At 44.0% G+C, this 23,720-nt stretch overlaps 1 protein-coding gene and 1 long non-coding RNA gene across 4 annotated transcripts in view; both read left to right on the top strand.

Annotated features, from left to right (window-relative positions):
- The first annotated feature begins 264 nt into the window (after nucleotides 1–264).
- TULP3 (TUB like protein 3) overlaps nucleotides 265–23,720 on the top strand; it is a 58,207-nt gene continuing 34,751 nt past the window's right edge. For 2 of the 3 annotated variants that reach the window (XM_036454513.2, XM_036454514.2), the window contains exon 1: nucleotides 265–409. In XM_036454513.2, the coding sequence (XP_036310406.1) occupies nucleotides 369–409 (41 nt within the window). In that variant the 5' untranslated portion in view covers nucleotides 265–368. Of the gene's footprint in view, nucleotides 410–2,548; nucleotides 2,623–23,720 lie in introns of all 3 variants that reach the window. The other variant, XM_045588361.1, reaches the window with a different exon arrangement.
- LOC118728230 lies at nucleotides 5,601–7,708 on the top strand. Its single transcript, XR_004990834.2, has 2 exons — nucleotides 5,601–6,158; nucleotides 7,556–7,708. It is a non-coding gene; the product is annotated as an uncharacterized LOC118728230 (long non-coding RNA).

Genomic DNA, 23,720 nt, shown 5'->3' with positions numbered 1-23,720 from the left:
GGGAGGCCCCCCTCAGTTTGTGGGGGCTGGGCGGCTCCTCTGACCGACTAGCTTCCCAGTGGGGAGAACATTCTCAGTGCCGGCGGCTCCGCGGTCCAGGCGCCCTGCCCCGGCGCGTCATTCCCGCTGGAGCGCAGGCGCCTCCGAATCGGAGTGCCTACGCCCCTTGGAGCCCCACCCCGCCACGCCGGACGGCGGAAGGAGCCAATGAGAGAGGGGCGGCTGGTCCGCGGACCAATCGGCGGTGGCAACAGTGCGGGGTGCGGTTGCCAGGGGGCGGGGCCCGGACGCGCGCCAGGCTGGCCACCCCAGCAGCGGAGTCCGAGTCGCGAATCTGGTTGGTGGCGGCTACTTTCCGAGCGGCGGGGATGGAGGCGTCGCGCTGCCGCCCGGGACCCGGCGGGGACAGGTCAGAGGGGGATGGCCGGAGAGGGGGATGGCCGGTCTGGTCTTGAGCGGGGGAGCGGACAGAAGCCAGACATTGCGGTCCTCTGGGGCTCTCCGAAGGAGAGGGCGATGGGCTCAGGTAGGGGGGCGGGTGGGGCTGCTCTGGAGCCCCCTCGCTCCTCTGCCACAGAGGCCCCCCCTTTCCCGGGGCGGCGGCTCAGCATCCTGCTCCGGGGTCAGGGACTCCAGGGGCTGCTCGGGAAACTCCTGGAGTTTTCGTTTCGAGCTCGCCTTGCCCTCTGTGGGCCTCGCTTTCCCTAATCGCGTTAGTCCTGTGCCGCCCGCACCGCGTCGGACTGTCATAGCAGATCGGTGGAAGTCTTTCCCTGCGTCCTGGAAGCGGAAGGATGCGGGTGATATTTAATAGTTTGCTCCAAAGACCATTGCTTTAATGGACTGAAAAGGCAAAAGTGTCCTTTTGCTGCTATTTGCTTGGTAGTAATTATCTCTTACTCAAGACTAACTGTCTTATTTGCCACATATCCTCCTCCCCCATGTTTGTGCTCCTCTAGCTCGGCCATGTCCCTTTTTTTCTCCCTCTGCCAAGAAATAAAACGATCCGAAATCTCGGCCTGCCAGTTGTTTGCCAGGTTAATGAAAAGTTAATGGGGAGCGGCGTGAAATCATTGGCTTAAAACTTTGGCATTGTCTGAAGATTCAAATCACACACGCCAACTGTATCCCCCTCTTTTTTTATTCTATACCACGGCAAATAAACATTTAGTGTGCAAGGATTTAGTCTGATGCTTAGAGGAGTCGATATGTAAACAATTCTAAACCATTTAAAAACGTTGTCAGGTGTGATGAGAACAGAAGGGTCTCAGGTTCGATTCCTACCGGTAGTTAAGGGTAGTCCCTGGGCTGCAGTTCCATCCTGGCTCTGGTGGGGGCGCGTACCTGTGTCTTTCTCGCAATACCGTGTTTCCCCGAAAATAAGACATCCTCCGAAAATAAGACCTACTTACAGGTTTCCTTCTGAGTGAAATATAAGGCATCCCCCTGAAAATAAGGCCCCCCTAGGCTAAACATGACAGATCTGGTCCACTGAATCTGAAAGAAATGGAGTCACAAGAAATTCATCAGGAAATTCAGGAATTGGATTGTTATGATGGTGTTCCAGAAGATGTTGACATGATTGTCATTGAATAAATGAGTAAATTCTTGATACTGTAGGATTCAGTTTGTCTGGTTTGTGTTGACAACTACCATACTACTGTACCGTATACAGGTAATAAATTTCCTTTATTTTCATTTAACAATAAATGTGTACCGTATTCTTCTTCATGGAAAAATAAGACATCCCCTGAAAATAAGACCTAGCGCATCTTTGGGAGCAAAAATTAATATAAAACACTATCTTATTTTCGGGGGAAAAGGTAGATGTTTCTCTCCCCTCTCCCCCTTTCCCCCCTCCCATTTAACTATCTCTAAAAATCAGAGAGAAAACTATTCTCAGGTAAGGATTAAAAACAAAAACAAGCCGGGACCGGTTTGGCTCAGTGGATAGAGTGTCGGCCTGCAGACTGAAAGGTCCCAGGTTCGATTCCGGTCAAGGGCATGTACCTTGGTTGCAGGCACATCCCCAGTGGGGGGTGTGCAGGAGGCAGCTGGTTGATGTTTCTCTCTCATCGACGTTTCTAACTCTCTGTCCCTCTCAATTCCTTTCTGTGTACAATCAGTAAAATATATTTTTAAAAAAAGCAAAAAGCAAACAAAAATATCATGTTTACGGGGGAGGCACCCATTTTCCTCTTTCATCAGTTTTCTGTATGTGATAATTGCTGTGAAATTTGTTCATTGCATTAAAGAGGGGAAAATCTACAATTACAAGTAAAAATATGGATATGTTAGGAGGAGGTAACGTTAAAATTGAGCATCTTCATTGAATTCAGATGGTCTTTGTTCTGTTATAGTCACTCACTCAATCTTAATTAGTTAAGTAAATTTAAGGCCATGCATTTCACGGGTACTAGGTGTTTGAAATGACTTATGATTTTTGGGGGGGAAATGGAATTGACTTTGAAATTGAGAATGGCTAATTCTTTGGGATCTGAAGTTTAAAAGGATAATTTTAATGTTCTCCCCTCTTTTTCTTCCCAAGGAAACCAGCTCTTTAATTTAGACATTGACATCAAAGGGGAATATGTGAGTCACCAAATGTTTCTCCTGCCCTAGGTAATATTAGTGCAGCCTCTATTACTGTTTAACTCATTTGTTGTTGAGAGGGAGTGGAATGTCTCATGCTTTATTGGCTCCAGATTGTGTGTTTAAAGTTTTTCATGAAAAACATGGCTAGAGCTTTTGACATTAATACCTTTTTTATTGTGAAGTAATATCTGACTTTTAAGTTTCTTGTGATTTTCTTCTTCTTCTCTGAATGTGACTATTTTACCACGAGGCAAATTTCTTTTCAACAAAGTAGAAAAATTATTAAAAAATAAACTTCAAATATTTTCCTATGCCTGAATTATTTAGTGAAAATTGGAGATGGAATTTGAAACAATACTGAGAACCTTTGATGAGGCTAGGCACTTGATATAGATTCCCTAGAGATGACAGCAGTTGGCTGGTGCTAGAATTTGAGCTCTCTCTGGCCTTTTGTTCCTGATCAAGGATTGTAGATGTGGTGAGAGAGACTTCTCAGAGTAGGTGACATTGTGACCCACTGTTGACTAAGAAAATCTTTGTCTGCGGTTTATCCCTATGCCATGATTTCTCATTAGAAATATGAGCAGTAGTAGTGGCTGTAGGTTATGTCCTTTCATATTCTCTCTTTCTTAAATGTTTCATCAGAGCAACTACTTGGCAAACAGACTTTACCCAGTGCTTAGAAATACTTAGATTAACTAATACATGACTGTAGTAGGTTTGGCAAATATCGAAAGGTATAGTGAAGACCTAATGTCTATTTCATGTATTTCTCCAATAGTAAAAGCTACATACAGACCTAGAAAGGAAAGAATAATCTCTGAAATAAATTTCCTTTCTTCCACGATCCTTCTGCCTACGCAGACAAACTCAAAACATTTCTGTAATAGTTTTCATTTCTGGCTTCTCTTATTCCTTCTTATGGAAACTCTGCTGTTTCCTTGAATTTGTGCCCATTGAAAGAAAAGGTTTTTGTGGTTTTTTCTTTTTCCTTACCAAGAGGAAAAGTATGCTTGAATTGCTCTGAGGAGGAGTTGAAGCTGTCTTGCCTCTTTTTCTTTGAGGATTTTAGGACTAGAAGGGACCTTGATAATTTCCTTAGTTCTCCTATTTGAGAGTATTATAGTTCCACAGTGGAATTAAGGCTTTCAAACTTGAATTTTCTGTCATCTCCTTTTGCTTTATTTATTTATTTATTTATTTATTTATTAATATATTTTATTGATATTTTACAGAGAGGAAGGGAGATAGAGAGCCAGAAACGTCGATGAGAGAGAAACATCGACCAGCTGCCTCTTGCACACCCCCTACCAGGGATGTGTCCGCAACCAAGCTACATGCCCTTGACCGGAATCGAACCCGGGACCCTTCAGTCCACAGACCAACGCTCTACCACTGAGCCAAACCGGTTTCGGCTCCTTTTGCTTTATTTTTCTGAGTAAATTCACTGGAATACATATATATATTGATTTTTTTATAGAGAGGAAGGGAGAGGGATAGAGAGTTAGAAACATCGATCAGCTGCCTCTTGCACACCCCCTACTGGGAATGTGCCCACAACCAGAATCGAACCTGGGACCCTTTAGTCCGAAGGCCAATGCTCTATCTAGTGAGCCAAACAGGATAGGGCAGAATAAACTTTTTGTCCTTCTATTATAATTCTATTCTGCTTCATCAGTCATCCTTACTGTTTATACATAGTAATGAAAGCTGTAACATTTTCCTGTCCTGGTTAAGATTAAATTCACTTTGTCCAATGCTGATTGATGTTCTCTCTTTATCCACTCAGGTCATACTTGGTGTGAGCCTTAACCAGTTTGGCTCAGTTGGTAGAGCATTGATCTGCTCACTGAAGGGTCCAGGTTCAATTCTGGTCAAGGGCATGTACCTTGGTTGTGGGCACATCCCCAGTGGGGGTTGTGCAGGAGGCAGCTGGTTGATGTTTTTCGGTCATTGATGTTTCTAACTCTCCACCCCTCTCCCTTCCTCTCAGTAAAAAAATCAATAAAATATATATTAAAAAATACTTGCTGTGAGTCTTGATAGTGGGATTGTCTTCTCTGTCCCTTTGCCTTAGAAATTCTGTGGAAAACATTCATGATGAGCACTATGGCACAAGTCCCGGGACCTCTAGAGCAGTGGTCACCAACCTTTCGGACCTCATGAACCACTGGTTGGCGACTGCTGCTCTGGAGGACCACAGTTCTGAAAAGGGTTATAGGAATATTTTTATTTTGTATAAGATGACACTGTTTTAAATATGTTTTTATTGATTTCAATGATGAGAGAGAATCATTGATTCGCTGCCTCCTGCACAACTCCTTCTGGGGATGTGCTGGAAACCATGGTACATGCCCTTGACCAGAGTCGATCCGGGACCTTTCAGTCCACAGTCTGACACTCTATCCACTGAGCCAAACCCATCAGGGCAGCACTTGCTGTTTTACCACATGGCATTGTGGTAAGGAGGAAACACTGGAAGCTTCTACTGAGTTCCTGAGTTCCAGGCCCAGCTTTTTCTCTAATGGTGTGATCTTGAATAAGTTATCCCCTTCTTTGGTTTCAGTTTTCTCCTCTGGAAAATGAGGGTTTCTTCAGATTTGCTCAGTGATTTATAATGAATTAATAAACACACACACACACACACACACACACACACACACACTCACTTGAGCTGCACATGGCTCAAATTTCAAAAAGTACAAAATGATATATGTCTTTTTTCATTGTCTCCATGTCACCTACTTCATTCATTGGTAGTTTCTTAGAGGGCCTTCCAAAAATGTTCTGTGTGTTAAATAATCCTTTCCAGACTTAAAATTTGATGATTTTTGAGTTTTAGGTAGAATATAATAGTCTAAAGTCTATAGCTACTTTAATCCTGGGCAAGATCTATTTTTTTAAATGTGAATTATATAGTTGTTGCAAGTTTGTTGTCATGGTTAATCCTCACACAAGGACATTTTTTCCATTGATTTTTTAGAAAGTGGAAGAAGGATGAGGAAGAGAGAGAGAGAAAGAGAGAGAGAGACTGACTTTGATTTGAGAAAGACACATTGATTGGTTGCCCCCACGCGTACCTGGACCGGGGCTGGGGATAGAAACTGCAACCGAGGCATGTGTCCTGGACTGGAAATTGAACCTTTGGTGTACTGACAGACACCCTAACTACTGAACTACACCAGCCAGGGCATACTTGCTGTAGGTTTTAATTTTTTTCTATGATAATTAATGTAGAGAAAATAGGGCTATAAGAGGAAAACAATTATTTTCCAAACAGGCTTCTGGAAAAATAAATCACTCTACTGTTTTTCAGGAAAAAACTTCAATAAATATGCAGTTTGCCTTTAATTTTAGGTTTTAGAATGAAACAAGTTTGATAGAGAATTGACTTGTTTCCCCACTGAAACCTAGTTTAATTTTGTCATCGTGATTTGATATGTTATGCAAGCTAGAAGCAAAACAGAGAGGAGTGTTTTGACTGAGTAATGATCATGATCTGTGTTTATAAAAAGGGGAGATCTGTCCAGGTAAAATTATCAACAATAATGGCTTATATTTGTGTATGCTTTGCAGCATTTATAGTGCTATCATGTATTTAATCTCTTTTTACCTTCACAACTCTGAAGAGAGAAGGGATGGTGTTATTACTTTTACTTTATAAATGGGGAAATTAAAGCCCAGAAAGGGTGCGATATACCTAAGGTCACATGACAGGTAAATGGTGTAGTGAAAAGTAAAAATCAGCTTTTGACTTATAGTCTCCTCTTTTCTTTTTTCTCTCACACATTATCAAAATATGTAATCCAGATATTTTGGATGCCATTTGTTCATGTAAATGGTAACAACTGATACTGACAGCATTCTAATTAGTTTTAGGGAGAGCAGTGAATAAATCAGACATTGTAGTGAAGTACAAATGCCTATTAATTTCATCCAATGGAAAGGAAGTGGAAATATGTATTTGGTGTTGTTAGGCAAAGGAATGGAATTTAATCTTTATGCAAGAAAGAGAAGGGATTTGTAAACAGAACTTTCAAACACTCCTCAGAATATTCTCTTTTTTTTTAAAAATATATTTTATTGATTTTTAACAGAGAGGAAGGGAGAGAGATAGAGAGCTAGAAACGTCGATGAGAGAGAAACATCGGCAAGCTGCCTCTTGCACACCCCCTACCGGGGATGTGGCCGCAACCAATGTACATTCCCTTGACCGGAATCGAACCTGGGACCCTTCAGTCCGCAGACCGACGCTCTACCACTGAGCCAAACTGGCTTCAGCAGAATATTCTTTTAAATATTTTTCATTGTCTCCATGTCACCTACTTTTATTTATTTACAAATAAATAAAAATTAATTGAACATTATTTTATTGTTGACAAAACACCAATAATTGCAAGTCTTTATGATCCTTTGGTATTGAGAAGAACCTGTAGGTTTTCACCAAAAAAAAAAAAAGGCATATATACTAAGGACTTGTCATAATAAGTTAATAGTGTCAATTTAAGTTAATAAAAATCTGGATAATGTTAATTTAAAAAAAAGAAAGAAAGAAAATGGAAGGAAAATGCATGCCTGAGGAGAGAAAATTAATGGAGAATCAGGCGAATAGGTGGAATGAACTTAGATTCTGTGTAATCTATACAGAATAGATTTTTTAAACTTCTGGATCAAATGAAACATTTTAAGTACCCTTCCTGCTTGGTTCACTTAAAAGAATGTGTTTTTTTTGTGTCGTGTGTGTGTTTTCTATTTGGAACATGAAAATGAAGAGGGGTTCACTCTAATTACCCTTGCTGCATTCTTTGGGGTAAAATGAATGATCTAATCAATCTGATAGGTTGCTAACTTTTTCTTCTCATTGCCTTTCTCTCCCCAAGCAATTTTTTCTTCTTTCTGATTGTCTCTACTAAATGGGTTTCTTAGGAAATTAATTTTCCTTCCTCAACTTCAGTTTCAGATTGTGGAGTCATCCAAGTAGAAGACAGATGAGCCTAGAATACTAACGTTTCTCCTCAGATGAGGAAGAATAGATTTCAAAGGAGTCTTTCTCTGGCAGTTCTAATTTGATTTTTGCGTACTTTTCCTCAGAAGAAATGTTTTGTTCCAACCAGTGTGTTCTCGGTGTCTCATTTAGGAATTGCACAAGATGAATCTACTTGTCAATTAACTTAGGGACAGTTACTTTATTAATAGCTATTGCTCTCACGGATACAGTGAAACCTGATGACTTTCTCACTGTAATCAACTGTAATCAACTCCTCCCAAGGGCTTCTTCAAAATCCATTTACTAGCTTGGAAATCCTGCTACCTAAATATACCAGATGATCTGGCTGGAGTGGCTCTGTTGAGCGTCTTGCTGTGCACCAAAAGGTTGCTGATTCGATTCCTGGTCAGGGCACATAACCTGGGTTGCGGAAGGCATCCGGTCAATATTTCTCTCACATCAACGTTTCTCTCTCTTTCCCTCTTCCTTTTCCTCTCATTTTCCTATCCCTTTAAAAAAAAAATAAAAAAAAAATATATTTATTGATTTCAGAGAGGAAGGGAGAGGGAGAGAGAGACAGAAACATCAATGATGAGAAAGCATCATTGATTGATTGCCTCCTGTACGACCCCCACTGGGTATAGAACCTGTAACCTGAGCATGTGCCCCTGACCAGAATCAAACCCAGGACCCTCCAGTCCGCAATCTAATGCTCTATCCACTGAGCCAAACCAGCTTTTACCTCCCTCCTCTCTCTAAGCACGTCCTCCAGTAAGGATTAAAAATAATAATAATAATAAAAATATCCAATGAACTGGCATTTTTATGGAAAAGATTCTTGGCAGACATAGTAAAATACCATGATAATGAAATTCCATATTCCCTGTTGACTATTTGAATATATGTGGGTCAGTGGTGCAGTTTAGCATGCTGAGGTGGTGAGTGAGATTTGTGATTAAATTCTAGATCTTTCACTGATGAGCCATGTGACCTTCAGCAAATAGCTTCAGATACCTCTGTAAAATGGGATTGTGGGTTTATTGTGACAATTAGATGAAATAAGATGTAAAGCATTTCATGTAGTTTCTGCCACATAGTAGTTATTCACTAAATGGAGCTGTATTGCAACATGAAAACATTTAAAGTATGCAGTTCAATATTTCTTAGCAAATTTGCAAAGTTTTTCAACTATTACTAAAATCTAATCTTTTTAAAAAAATTTATTTCAGAGAGAAAGGCAGAGGGAGAGAGAGAGAGAGGAACATCAATGATGGGAAATCATTGATTGGCTGCCTCCTGCATGCCCCACACTGGGGATTGAGCCCTCAACCCCAGCATATTCCCTGTCCAGAATCGAACTCTGACCTCCTGACTCATAGGTTAATGCTCAACCTCTGAGCCACACTGGCCGGGCCAAAATGTAATCTTAGAATATTACTATCTCCCCCCCACCCCCTCCCAAAAAAAAGCTTTCTATTTGTAATTTTACCCTTTACCCCTTCCCCACTACTAGGCAACCAAAAATCTACTTTAGGTTTCTATAGGTTTTCCTATTCTGGACATCTATAATAATAAAAGCCTAAGCGACCATTGCAACTGAACGGATGACCGAACAGGCTGCACGGGGTTACCAGCCTGCAGGGGTGGGGGGGCAGTTGGGGGCAACCAGGAAGGCAAGTTGGGCAGTAAGGGGCGACCAGGCTGTTGGGGGGGCCAGTTTGGGGCTACTAGGCCAGCAGTGGGGGCAGATCGGGGTAATCAGGCAGGCAGGTGAGCAGTTAGGAGCCAGTGGTCCCAGTTGTGAGAGGAATATCCAACTGCTGGTTTAGGCCCATCCCCAAGGGGTCCTACATTGGAGAGGTGCAGGCTGGGCTGAGCGCACCCCCCTCCCCCAACGCACGAATTTTGTGCACTGGGCCTCAAGTCTATATAATAAAAGCCTAAGCGACCCTTACAGTGGAACGACCAGAACGACTGGTTGCTATGATGCACAGTGACCACCGGGGGCAGACACTCAACTCAGGAGCAGCCCCCTGGTGGTTAGTGTGCTCCCACAGGGGGGACCACCACTCAGCCAGAAGCTGGGCTCACAGCTGGCGAGTGCAGTGGCTGTGCAGTGGTGGTGGTGGGAGCCTCTCCTACCTCCACGGCAGCAGTAAGGAGCAGCGAGCAGGCTGGCGGTAAGGAGTGAGGAGTCCCGGACTATCCAACTGCCAGCTTAGGCCCAATTCGCTTAGCATAATGCTCTACAGTAGGGGTGTCGAACTCAATCAGAGAAGGGGCCAAAATCTAAAATCCAGCCTAAATCGCGGGCCGAATGGTTTACTGAACAGTCATAAACTGTCATTGTGATGGAAACGCAGCGGAGTGCAGTGATGACAGCGCGGTGCGGGCCACATTGCAAGGCCTGGTGGGACGGATTTGGCCCGCGGGCCTTGTGTTTGACACATGTGCTCTACAGGTTCATCCATGCTGTTGCAAATGGTAAAAGTTCCTTTTTTTATTTTTTATTTTTATTTATTTATTTATTTATTTATTTATTTATTTATTTATTTTTTATAGCAGCAGAGTATTCCATTGCGTAGATGTACCACCATCTTTTAATCCACTCATCTGCTCATGGGCACTTAGGCTGTTTCCAAACCTTAGCTATTGCAAATTGTGCTGCTCTGAACATAGGGTTGCATATATCCTTTCCGATTGGTGTTTCTGGTTTCTTGGGATATATTCCTAGAAGTGGGATCCCTGGGTCAAATGGGAGTTCCATTTTTAGTTTTTTGAGGAAATTCCATATTGTTTTCCACAGTGGCTGCACCAGTCTGCATTCCTACCAGCAGTGCAAGAGGATCTTTTTTCTCCATATCCTCGCTAGCACTTGTTTATTGATTTGTTGATGATAGCCATTCTGAGAGGTGTGAGATCATTGATGTTTTGATTTGCATCTACCAAATGGTTAGTGACTTTGAGCATGCTTCCATATATCTTTTGGTCTTCTGTGTCTATTTTTCAAAAAGTGTCTATTTAAGACCTTTGTCCATTTTTTGATTGAATTGTTTATCTTTCTTTTGTTTAGTTGTATGAGTTCCCTGTAAATTTTGAAATGAAACCCTTACCGGAGTTAACATTGGCAAATATGTTCTTCCATGCAGTAGTCTTTCTTGTTGATGATGTTTTTTTTTTTTTAATCAATCTTTATTGTTCATATTATTACAAAGGTTCCTCATTTCTTCCCCCCTCCACCAGGTTCCCACCCCACCCTTCGTCCCCTCCCCATCCCCAGTTGTCCTCATCCATAGGTGCACAGGTTATGTTCAGTCTCTTCCTCCCTCCCTTTACCCGATAGTAAATCCCTTTTCAGATAGTAAATCAGTTACTTAGCATTTTCTCATATCAATAATACCTCTACATGCCCAAAGATACACTTCACACAAAAGACATTTCCAAATAGGTCAACCAACCTCATCCAGGCCCCGTACAAGGCACTCACAGATCAACACCCCAGCCCTATACTAACTCAACATATCCAGATCTAAGCCTTCATCACTTGATTCAGCAGACCCTCAAGTTCCCGCAAAAGTTTCCAGCCATGTCTGAGAGGCAGCCTTGGGGCGGGAGTAAACGAGGAGTGAGCTGTTCCGGGCCTGGCTGCTCCGGGCCTGGCCTCTGTTTCTCTGGTCCGTTCCACAACCAGCTGCTCCGGGTCTGGCCACTGCCACTCCCGACCTGGTTGCTCCGGGCTTGGCTGCGGTTGCTCCAGGCCTGGCCACGCCCAACCCGGCTGCTCTGGACCTGGCTGCTCCAGGCCCGGCCGCTCCGGGCCCGGCCGCTCCCAGCCTGGCAGCTGCTGCTCCAGGCCTGGCCGCACCCGACCCGGCAGCTCTGGGCCTGGCCGCTCCCAGCCTGGGAGCCGCTGCTCCGGGCCTGGCTGCACCCAACCCGGCTGCTCTGGGCCTGGCTGCTCCGGGCCCGGCCGCTCTGGGCCTGGCTGCTCCCAGCCTAGCAGCTGCTGCTCCAGGCCTGGCCGCACCCGACCCGGCTGCTCCGGGCCTGGCTGCTCCCAGCCTGGCAGCTGCTGCTCTGTGCCTTCCCGTTCCAAGCCTGGCAGCTGCTGCTCCAGGCCTGGCCGCACCCGACCCGGCTGCTCCGGGCCTGGCTGCTCCCAGCCTGGCAGCTGCTGCTCTGTGCCTTCCCGTTCCAAGCCTGGCAGCTGCTACTCTGGGCCTGGCCGCACCCGACCCGGCTGCTCCGGGCCTGTGCAGAAGCTTTTTATTTTGATGTAGTCCCATTTGCTTATTTTCTCCTTAGTTTACATTGCCCTAGAACAGTGGTCGTCAAACTCAGTCAGCAGAGCCAAATATCAACAGTACAACAATTGAAATTTCTTTTGAGAGCCACATTTTTAAAATGTAAACTACTTCTAATGCCACTTCTTCAAAATAGACTCGCCCAAGACGTGGTACTTTGTGGAAGAGCCACATTCAAGGGGTCAAAGAGCCACATGTGGCTCTCAAGCCACAGTTTGCTGACCATTGCCCTAGGAGTTGTATCAGTAAAGATACTGCTACAATATATGTCTGCTATTTTGCTTCCTATGGATTCTTATAAGACATTTATGGTTTCCTGTCTTATGTTTAAGTCCTTTATCCATTTTGAGTTTATTTTTATATATGGTGTAAGTTGGTGGTCTAGTTTCATTTTATTGCATGTATATGTCCAATTTTCCCAACACCATTCATTGAAGAGACGACACTGAGTGGCCAGATTATTATGACCACCGCATCAGTACTTCGTTGGGCCACCTTTTGCTTTCAATACTGTGGTGATTCTTCTTGGCATTGACTCCACGAGATGTTGAAAGGTGATGCGAGGAATCTGACACCATGCCTGATGAATAGCACTGTCCAGTTCTGTGAGGTTTGATAGTTGTGGAACCAGCTGCCTGATGGCTCTTTTATTATTTTATTTTATTTATTTTTTAAAAAGAAATCTTTATTATTCAGATTATTACAAATGTTCCTCATTCCTCCCCACATTTCTCCCCTCCACCAGATTTCCACCCCACCCTCTGCCCTTCCCCCCCCCCCCATTGTCCTCATCCATAGGTGCACAGTTTATGTTCAGTCTCTTCCCACACCCCCCTTTCCCCAAGAATCATCACTCCCCTTCCATACCCTGATTCCATTATATTCACCAGTTAATATTGTTCATCAGATTTTTTAATTTCCTTGGTTTTTAGATTCACTTGTTGATAGTTATGTATTTGTTGTTCATAATTTTTATCTTTATTTTCTTTCTCTTCTGAAAGAACCCCCTTCAGCAATTCATATAATTCTGGTTTAGCTTTTTTTTTTATTAGTGAAGCTCTTTATCTGGTCTTCGATTCTGAGTGATAGCTTCGCTGGGTAGATTATTTTTGGCTGTAGGTTCTTGTTATTCATCACCTTGAATATTTCTTGCCATTCCCGTCTGGCCTGTATGGTTTCTGTTGAGAAATCAGCTGATAATTGTATGGGTGCTCCTTTATAGGTAACTACCTGCTTTTCTTTTGCTGCTTTTAATCTTCTCTCTTTGTCTTTTGCTCTTGGAAATTTAATTATGATTTGTCTTGGTGTGGTCCTCTTTGGATTCCTTTTGTTTGGAGTTCTGTGCACTTCCTGGACTTGTAAGTCTAATTCTTTTACCAGGTGGGGGAAGTTTTCTGTCACTATTTCTTTCAGTATGTTTTCTATATCTTGCTCTCTCTCATCTTCTGGGACCCCCATAATTCTGATGTTGGTTCGCTTGAAGTTGTCCCAGAGGTTTCTTACATTATCTTCAACTTTCTGAATTCTCTTGTCTTCTTGCTTCTGCGGAGGAGTATCTTCTGGTTTTTTATGTTCCAAATCTTTGACTTGATATTTGTGATCTTCCATTCTGTTTTTAGGACTCTGTATAATATTTTTTTATTTCAGACAATGTATTCTTTATTTCTTGTTGATCCCTTATTATTTCTTGTTGATCCCTTATTATTTCTAGTTGATTTTTTTTTCATATCCTCATAGATCTCGTTTATTTTATTGGCCTTTTCTAGGAAATTCTTGAAAAACCTTACAAGTGTGGGTTTGAACTCTATATCCAGTCACTTTTTGTCCTCCATTTCTTTCGTTTGTGATCTGTTTCCTTGTCTCGGCATTTTCGCAGCTTCCCTGAGTTGGTAGCCTTAAAAGTCTCTGTGTTCAGCTTGGATGGGGTGGAGTTTCAGGGTGGAGCCTATAGCCTTGGCTTCCGTCAGCCCCGCCGTACGAGGCTCCTGAGTCTCAGTGTTCCCCAGAGTCCTTCGGTACTCACTGCAAGCACCTCTGAGAGAAAGGTCCCTCGAGTTTTGCCTGCTACCAAACAGTCTAGACTCTCCCCTAATGAGCCCGGAACTGAGGTTCAGTTCAGTTGGAAGGGGGGTTGGAAGTGGGGTTCAGAGCAGTCTGGAGCTTTTGTCTTCTTCCCACTAGGGCAGTCCAGTGGCACAGTCAACAGTCCGTCCTCTGCACGCAGTGTGCGCGCCTCCGGGACTTTCTTTCGCACTCCCCTGGGTTTCCGTCTTACAGCCCTCTGTATGAGCCTGGGTCTCCAGGGTCTGGCCTAGAACTGGGGTTCAGTGCTGTCGGAACTGGGACTCAGCACAGTCCGGAGCTTTTGTCTCCTTCCCTCTAGGGCAATCTAGCAGCAGAGTCAACAGTCCATCCTCTGCACGTAATGTGCACGCCTCCGGGACTGCCTTTTGCCGCTCCCCTGAGATTCCGCCTTACAGCCCAGGCTCCCTCTGTATGATCATGAATCCCCAGGGTCTGCCATAGAACTGGGGTTCAGTGCTGTCGGATCTGGGGTTCAGCACAGTCCGGAGCTTTTATCTCCTTCCCGCTAGGGAATGCCAGCCAGGCACTCAGGCCCCCCTTCTCTCCGCGCATGCAATATGTCTCCGTACCTTAGGCTTTTACAGCTCCTCTGATTTTCCTTCTGGTTTTCTCTTCCCTTCTCGTTGTAGAATTTCATCAGTCGACTTTCCTGTAGTTCTGGGTAATGTCCATTTTGTATTTTAGTTGTTTTTTATTGAAATTGTTGTGTGAGGCTGCAGTTAGGTGTTTACCTATGCCACCATCTTGGATTCTCCTGCCTGATGGCTCTTTTAACTTCATCCCACATATGCTCAATTGGATTGAGATCTGGTGATTGTGAGGGCCACCTAAGCAAGGTAAAGTCTCTCTCATGTTCTTTTTTTTAAAATATATTTTATTGATTTTCCACAGAGAGAAATGGAGAGGGATAGAGAACTAGAAACGTCATTGAGAGAGAAACATCGACCAGCTCACTCCAGAACACCCCTTACCGGGGATGTGCCTGCAACCAAGGTACATGCCCTTGACCAGAATCGAACCTGGGACCCTTCAGTCAGCAGAACGATGCTCTATCCACTGAGCCAAACTGGTTTCGGCTCCCTCATGTTCTTGAAACCACTCCTTGCACAATATAAGCAACAAGATATGGCACATTGTCTTATTGAAAGAAGCCATTTCCATTGGGATATGCCATCAACATGATAGGATGAACTTGATCAGCAACAGTACTTAGATATGTTGTGATATTTAGATGTTGTTCCACACAAATTAAAGGGCCCAAATCATGCAGGAAAACAAGGCCCAAACCATAACACTGCCCCCACCAGTTTGAAAGGTTGTACTCATGCATGTGGGGTGCATGCTCTCATGCTGTTTCCAGGAAATTCTCACTCTGCCATCTGCATGATGCAATTGAAAATGTGATTCATCGAGTCATAACTTTTTTTCCAATGCTCTACTGTCCAATCCTTGTGTTTCTATGCTAATTGGAGATGTTTTATCTTGGTAATTGCAGACAGCAAAGGTGTTCGAACAGGCCTTCTGCTTCCATATCCCATACGATGCAGTGTACGTCAAGTGGTCATAATAATCTGACCACTCAGTGTATCTTGACTCCATTGTATGCTCTTGTCTCTTTTATCAAATATTAACTGAGCATAATGGCTTGAGTCTATTTCTGGATTCCCTGTTCTGTTCTATTGATCTATATGTCTGTTCTTGTGCCAGTAGCAGCCAGTTTTGAGCACAGTGGCTTTGAAATATAGCTTGATGTCTGCTATTGTGATCCCTCCAACTTTGTTCTTTTTTAGGATTGCTATGGCATTCAGGTCTTTTTTTATTCCATATGAATTTTTGGAGAGTTTGTCCTAGGTCTGTGAAATATGTCATTGGTATTTTAATGGGATTGCACTGAATCTATAGATTGTTTTGGGTAGTATTGACCATTTAATGGTATTGATTCTACCAATTCATGAACACCGTATATTCTTCCATTTGTTTATGTTTTCTATTTCTTTTTTAAATGTCCTGAAGTTTTAAAAGTACAGTTCTTTTATCTCCTTAGTTAAGTTTGTTTCTAGGTATCTCAGGTGGTCGACATAATACTGGAAGTGCTAGCCAAAGTGATCAGACAAGAAGAGGAAATAACTGGCATCCAAATTAGAAAAGCTGCTGTAAATAGCTTGGGAGGGGATGCAAATTGGATCCCTGGAATGGGGTCTCAGGGAATCTCCGGGTTGTAGCAAACAGTGTCATGGACACTGATGGAGACTCAGATATGGCTGCCAGTCAGCCCTGCTACAGGGGAGGTCCCAGCACAGGAACAATGGCCCCTGCGAGCAAAGCTGCCCCTGAGTTCTTACCCTGATGCCAGACAATAGTTCCTCCCAGTATGTGTCTGGGTCTCCCGAAGCCACCCATTGTTGTGAGTCTGAATAAGTTCTTGCACCAGCAACTGTAAATGGAACACCTGGCTCTCCAGTAGCCTCCATGTCACTCAGCCCCACAATCCCTGCTGGCTTTTATAGCCCGTAGTTGCAGGGGCTTCTCTACCCAGCTCTGGAATCCTGGGCTGGGGGCCTGGTGTGGGGTTTGGGACCCTTGCTCCTCATGGGCAGTCTCTGCAGAGATGATATCCATTCCAAATGAAAAAATGGCACACATAGCTGTCAGACCAGCTGGTACCAGGCCTCTGGCGTGCACCCACCCACTCCCCACCCCCTGCCCAGTCTCAAAGTGCTTTCTTCTTTATGTCTTTAGTTGTAGGACTTCCCATTGAGCCAGCATTCAGAGGATTTTGAATAATGATTGTTCTGTATTTTAGTTGTAATTTTGATATGGTTGTGGGATGTAAAAGGAAGCTTTAAAAGTGTAATATTTTGTATGTTGCTTATTTATTTAACATTATGTATACCATCAATTTGTGGATTGTGCTCGTTTTCATTGATGTACTGTGTAACATTCCATTGAATGATTAGATCAAATTTTATCCATTTTACTCATAGCAGATACTTGTGTTATTTTCGGTTTATCTGGTGATTCTTAAAAGTGTGTGTATAGGAGTAGAGGCAATCTTTTAGCAGACTTTTACCAAATATTTGTTAGCTGAATAAGTGAAGAATAGTACAGGGGGGCTAGAGAAATATTTTTTGGTGCCCATAAACCAAGATAGGTATGTAGGGCACATTTGTAGAGAATTACATGTGTGATAAAGCCTTGTGTAGGTATCTTCAGCTTAAACTTTGGCTGGTCAATAATTGGAGAGTAGTTCAAGAGAATAGAGTTCTTGTGGACTTTATCATTTGACACACTTGAGTAGTAGGTCTGTTTTTCTAAGATATATGTTTAGCCCTAACCAGTTTGGCTCAGTGGATAAAGCGTTGGTCTGCGGACTGAAGGGTCCCAGGTTCGATTCCAGTCTAGGGCATGTACCTGGCTTGTGGGCACATCCCCAGTAGGGTGTGTGTGTGTGTGCAGGAGGCAGCTGATGTTTCTCTCTCATCGATGTTTCTTTCTCTCTATCCATCTTACTCCCTCTCTGTAAAAAAACCAATAAGATTAAAAAATATATATAAATGTTTAGAGTTTTCTGCAGAAATTTCTTCTCTGCAGAAATTATGGGTGATTTCCCCCCCCATATTTACCTATTAACTTATCTCATGGTTCTGTACAACAGTGAAATAGTTTTCATTAGATTAACAGTTTAAATAAATGCCTGATAAATGCCTGGAACATTCTTTTTCATTTTTATAGCTCATCTTTGGGGCTGATAATCAGTTCATGCTTTCCTTGCTGTTCTTGGTCCTGGATTGTGATCACTTTATTGTCTTGTATTCACTTGGGCAAAAAAGACAATTTACACATTTCTATTACAAGGATAATAATCAGCTCCACGGCAGATGCTTCCCAAACACATCCAGTACCCATCTGCTTTTGGATAGGTGGTAAATACAGTTAATGATTGAACCTAATGTTCATCCCTTCCCACTGGTGCCTTCTTCTGAGTTCCTTAGGTCCTAAGCAATTACTTTTCAAGATTTCTCTCTTGCAAAGAAGTCTTGTATAGTTGTTTACTATCCTTTCAACTTTGTGTCCCATAGACATCTCCAGCTCATTTCTCCAATTTAGTGTACAAGCTGAACTCACCATTTTCTCGTCACACATTATGCTCAGTGAAATGATTCAGAAGGGAAAGACAAATTCATGTATCCCTTGCTCTTCAAAACTTGCATCATGCCACTTTGCTTCTATGAAAAACCTATGTTAGTATGTGTTCATACTAACTGAAAGAAATTCATAGAGAATCTTCACTCTACCAACAAAGGCAATTTAGTGTTTGTTTTGCAACAAGCCAGTTCTAGAGGCAGTGTGCACTCCAAGCAGCAAGAGTGGCTCCACCAGCCCTAGTCAGTTTGGTTCAGTGAATAGAACATTGGCCTGTGGACTGAAAGGTCCCAGGTTCAATTCTGGTCAAGGGCACATGCCCAGGTTGTGGGATTGGTCCCTAGTTGGGGGCATGCAGGAGGCAGCCAATTAATGATTCTGTCTCATCAATGATGTTTCTGTCTCTCTCTCCCTCTCCCTTCCTCTCTGAAATCAATATTCACCTATATAATAAAAGCCTAATATGCTAAGTGTAATCAAATCAACCAATCAAAGTGTAATATGCTAATGACATATTAAGGCCACTCAACCTCTTGCTATGATGTGCACTGACCACTAGGGGGCAGACAGTCAATTGGTCGACCAGTTGCTGTGACATACTTTGACCACCAGGGGGCAGAGCTCTGACTGGTAGGTTAGCTTGCTGCTGGGGTCCAGGTGATCTAGACTGAGTGAGATGGACTGGACATCCCGCAGTCTCTCCCAACTGTCCAACCTCCCGCGTCCCTCCCAGGCCCCAATTGTGCACTGGTGGGGTCCCTTGGCCTGGCCTGCACCTCTTAAATCTGGGACCCCTCAGGGGATGTTGGAGAGACGGTTTCAGCCCAATCATACAGGCCAGGCCTAGGAACCCCACTGATGCATGAATTCGTGCACCAGGCCTCTAGTATATATATTGTACATACAGAAAAGACTAAGTGATTGAATGAACGACGAGTTGCTATGACACGCACTGATCACCAGGGGGTAGACATTCAACCCAAAAGCTGCCCCCTGGTATTCAGTGCACTCCCACAGTGGGAGCGCCACTTCATGGACCGACCCATCCCAGTGGCCCGGCGGCAGCCACTCACTCCCTCAGTAGTCCTGCAGGTCTAATCTCCAGAGAACAGGCCAGGTACTGATGGACCGGCACTGCCCGACCTGACAGTGTTGCCGGCTTCCTAGGCACCATGGCTGCTTCCTTTCTTTAGAAGCTTTGCAAAGAAGAAATTATATAAAAGTGGCTCCCAACAACCGGCATGAATGTCAGTGGGATGGATCCAGATCCCGGGCCAGCAAGGGCATCCCACTGCCCGCCAGAGGGCTGATCTCATCCCGCCCCCTTCTCCCTCCACCTAAGGATGGGTGCTGTGATGGGGGCAGCGTCTTTCCTGATTGGCCAGTTGCCTCCCACAGAAGGAGTCCAGACTGTGGTGGGGAGTAGGCCTAAACCATCAGTAGGACATCCCCTGAGGGCTCCCAGGCTGTGAGAGGGGACAGGCTGGACTGAGGGATCCCTCCAGTGCATTAATTTTTATGCACTGGGCCTCTAGTCCTATATAATAAAAGACTAATATGCAGATTGAATGAACGGCAGAATAATCGGTCGCTGTGATGTGCACTGGCCACCAGGGGGCAGACACTCAATGCTGGAGCTGCCCCCTGGTGGTCAGTGTGCTCCCACAGGGGATTGCCAGAAGCTGGGCTCATGGCTGGTGAGTGCAATAGCAGTGGCAACTCTAAGAATGTCCGGCTGCCGGGGAGTGGGCCTAGGCTGTCAGTCGGATATCCCCCGGGGGCTCCCGGATTGCAAGAGGGTGCAGGCTGGGATGAGGGATCTCCCCTCCCCCAGTGCATGAATTTCATGCACCAGACCTCTAGTATCTATACATTGAGTGGCCAGATTATTATGATCTCTGAACGCATGATAATCTGGCCATTCAGTGTATATCCTATATAATAAAAGGCTATTATGCAAATTGTCCCTTAGACCAGGATTCGACCAGCAGGCAGGCCAGCCAACCGCCCATGTTTCTTCCCCCTGGCCAAGCTGGCTGGGCTCTACCCATGCACAAATTCATGCACTGGGCCTCTAGTGTGTGTGTGTGTGTGTGTGTGTGTGTGTGTGTATCCTGAGTGGCCAGATTATTATGCGTTCAGAGATTATAATAATCTGGCCACTCAGTGTATAAAAGTCCCACCAAACCCCTTTGCCAGGAACTATACTCAGCATCCAGCTGCCAAAGCTTTGAATTGTCTGTGAGCATTTGTGCTGTATTTGGATTTGTTTTGTTAGCAACATGTGTCCTAAGGTATCAGGAAAGCCTGAGAAAACTCATAAAGGTGTTAGCTTAATGTCAAACTGGATGTAATTGAGCATATTTGGTATGATTTGGTAAGTCATTTTTTTCCATATAAATCAGGGGTGGGGTCCCATCCATGGCCAGTAGTGTGGAAACCTGTACTTAAGATTTCACTTGTGGAGGAATGAAGATGGCGGCTTAGGTAAACACACCTAAACGGCTGGCGTGCACAACAATTTCAAAAATACAACTATAGCCGAAACTGGTTTGGCTCAGTGGTAGAGCGTCGGTCTGTGGACTGAAAGGTCCCAGGTTCGATTCCGGTCAAGGGCATGTACATTGGTTGCGGGCACATCCCTGGTGGGGGGTGTGCAAGAGGCAGCTGGTCGATGTTTCTCTCTCATTGACGTTTCTAGCTCTCTATCCCTCTCCCTTCCTCCTCTCTGTAAAATATCAATAAAATATATTTAAAAAAAAATACAACTATAAAACAAAATGTCTGTCACCCAAAACCCAAGGGAAAGCTGGCTGAAAGGAAGCCCTACAACTTGACTGAAAGAGAAAGAGGAGAATCCAGGGCACAAGCGCTGAAAAACTGAGGTAGGGGGGCGCGGACGCGATACAGGCTGGCGGCGGATCCCGGCTGGCAGAGGGTGTTGCTTTCTTGAACCTGAAGTGAGACATGCTCCTAATCTCACTGAAATCCAGTTCCTGGGGAGAAGCTAGACTCTGCCATCAGGTCAGAAAGTGAGGCTGGCTTGCTTGCAGAGCTGAGATTGTTTGTTGTGGTGCGAGACACAGAGAGACGGGGAGACACAGGGACACATTGAAGCCATCAGAGAGGTGGCAGAAGGGCAGCCATCGTTGTTGGCCATGCCCCAGCCTAGTGACTCTGCCCTGCACAACCTACAAACACAACCAAGCTCCAAGCAGTGGCTTTTGCATATGAATGGCCTTCTCTGTTGCAGTTTAACCTAGCAAACTTGCAACCTGGCGCAGACAGCTCAAAGGAGGAGAGGACTGTGGTTTGCGCTTTAGCTCCTGTAGGGTGGCCTTAGACAGTAGCTGAACTATGCCCCATTGGAGACCCAGAAGCCAGTGTTCCTAGTGCTCAGTTTCAACCCCTCACACCCATAAGTGACACATTTGGGAGACGGACTCAGAGAGCACCAAAGCCCCACTGAAACAAGGCGTGTCTCCAGTGCAGCAATTCTTCCTTTATAGACACAGCAGGTGCTCATAGAGGTCAATTCCTCCCAGTGTACCAACAGCAGTCAAGGCTTAATTACACCAAGACTTTGCACTCAGCCCACAAAGGGATATACCAAAAGTGACCACCTCAGGTGATTAGGGAAGCTGAACTACTGGCCCCTATAGGTCACCGACCACACAAATCCACTCCATTAACACAGGGAGGCAGCCAAAATGAGGAGACACAGAAGCATGTCACGAATGGGAGAGATGGAGGAAAGTAAACTACTGGACGACACAGAGTTCAGAATCACATTTATAAGGTTACTCAAGAATCTTCTAAAAACCTTTGAGAATCTTGATGAGTCCTCCAAGAAGCTTTGTGAGACCTTCAAGCACCTTAAAATGAGAATACCAAAAAAATGGAAAAGTACCAGCTAGAAATTCAGCATACACAGTCTGAAATAAAGAATATGCAGAAACTCAACTGTAGATCAACATACCCCAAGAATCAAACAAAAGATCTGGAATATAAGGAAGCAAAAATCACCCAACCAGAGAGGCAAAAAGAAAGAAGAATCCAAAAGTGTGAGGATAGTGTAAGGAGCCTCCGGGACGGCTTAAAGCGTACCGACATCCGGATTTTTGGGGTGCCAGAAGAAGAAAGCGAGCAGGATATTGAAGGCCTATTGGAAGAAATAATGACAGAAATCTTTCCCTACCTGGTGAAAGAAATAGACTTATAAGTCCAGGAAGTGCACAGAACCCCAAACAAGAGGAATCCAAAGAGGACCACACCAAGACACATCATAATTAAAATGCCAAGGGCAAAAGACAAAGAGAGAATCTTGAAAGCAGCAAGAGAAAAGCAGCTAGTTACCTACAAGGGAGTACCCATTCAACTGTGAGCTGATTTCTCAACAGAAACTGTGCAGGCCTGAAGGGAGTGGCAAGAAATATTCAAAATTATGAACAACAAGAACCTACAACCAAGATTACTCTACCCAGCAAAGCTATCATTCGGAATTGAAGAGCAGATAAAGAGCTTCACAGACAAGAAAACGTTAAAGGAGTTCATCAAAACCAAACCAGGATTACATGAAATGTTGAAGGGTATTCTTTAAGAAGAGGAAGAAGAAGGAAAAGGTAAAGGTAAAAATTATGAACAACAAAAAGATACCAAATACATTCATACCAACAAGTGAATCTGAAAATCAAGTGAATAAAAAAAATCTGAAGAACAAAATGGACTGGTGAATATAATAGAATCAGGGACATAGAAAGGGATTGGACTAACAATTCACAGGAAGGAGGTCTGAGGGGTGCGGGAAGAGATTGGACAAAAATCTTATACCTATGGATGAAGACAGTGGCGGCGGTAAGGGCTTGGGGTGGGGTTGGGAATCAGGTGGAGGGGAGCTATGGGGGGGAAAAAAAGTGGAACACCTGTAATAATCTGAACAATAAAGATTCATTATTAAAAAAAAATATTTCAGACTCAGGAGCCGCATAGGGTGGGGCTGACGGAAGCCAAGGCTGTAGGCTTTACCCTGAAATCCCGTCCCATCTGTAACTGCGAAATGCGACAACGAAATAGATCACAAACGAAAGAAATGGAGGACAAAAAGCGACTGGATATAGAGTTCAAATCTACGCTTATAAGGTTTTTCAAGAATTTCCTAGAAAAGATGGATAAGACCTATGAGGATATGAAAAGAGATCAACTAGAATTAATAAGGAGTCAACAAGAAATGATAAGGGATCAACAAGAAATAAAGAATACATTGTCTGAAATAAAAAATATTATACAGAGTCCTAAAAACAGAATGGAAGATCGCAAGAATCAAGTCAAAGATTTGGAACATAAAGAACCAGAAGACACTCCTCCACAGAAGCTAGAAGGCAAGAGAATCCAGAAAATTGAAGATAATGTAAGAAACCTCTGGGACAACTTCAAGCGAACCAACATCAGAATTATGGGAGTCCCAGAAGATGAGAGAGTGCAAGATATCGAAAACATACTGAAAGAAATAGTGACAGAAAACTTCCCCCACCTGGTGAAAGAATTAGACCAGGGGTCCTCAAACTTTTTAAAGTGGGGGCCAGATCACGGTCCCTCAGAGAGCTGGA

This window comes from Pipistrellus kuhlii, unplaced genomic scaffold (genome assembly GCF_014108245.1).
Source record: "Pipistrellus kuhlii isolate mPipKuh1 unplaced genomic scaffold, mPipKuh1.p scaffold_m20_p_3, whole genome shotgun sequence".
Taxonomy (NCBI): Eukaryota; Metazoa; Chordata; class Mammalia; order Chiroptera; family Vespertilionidae; genus Pipistrellus; species Pipistrellus kuhlii.
The sequence above is the reverse complement of the archived record's forward strand: the minus strand, read 5'-3'. Positions and strand labels throughout refer to the sequence as shown.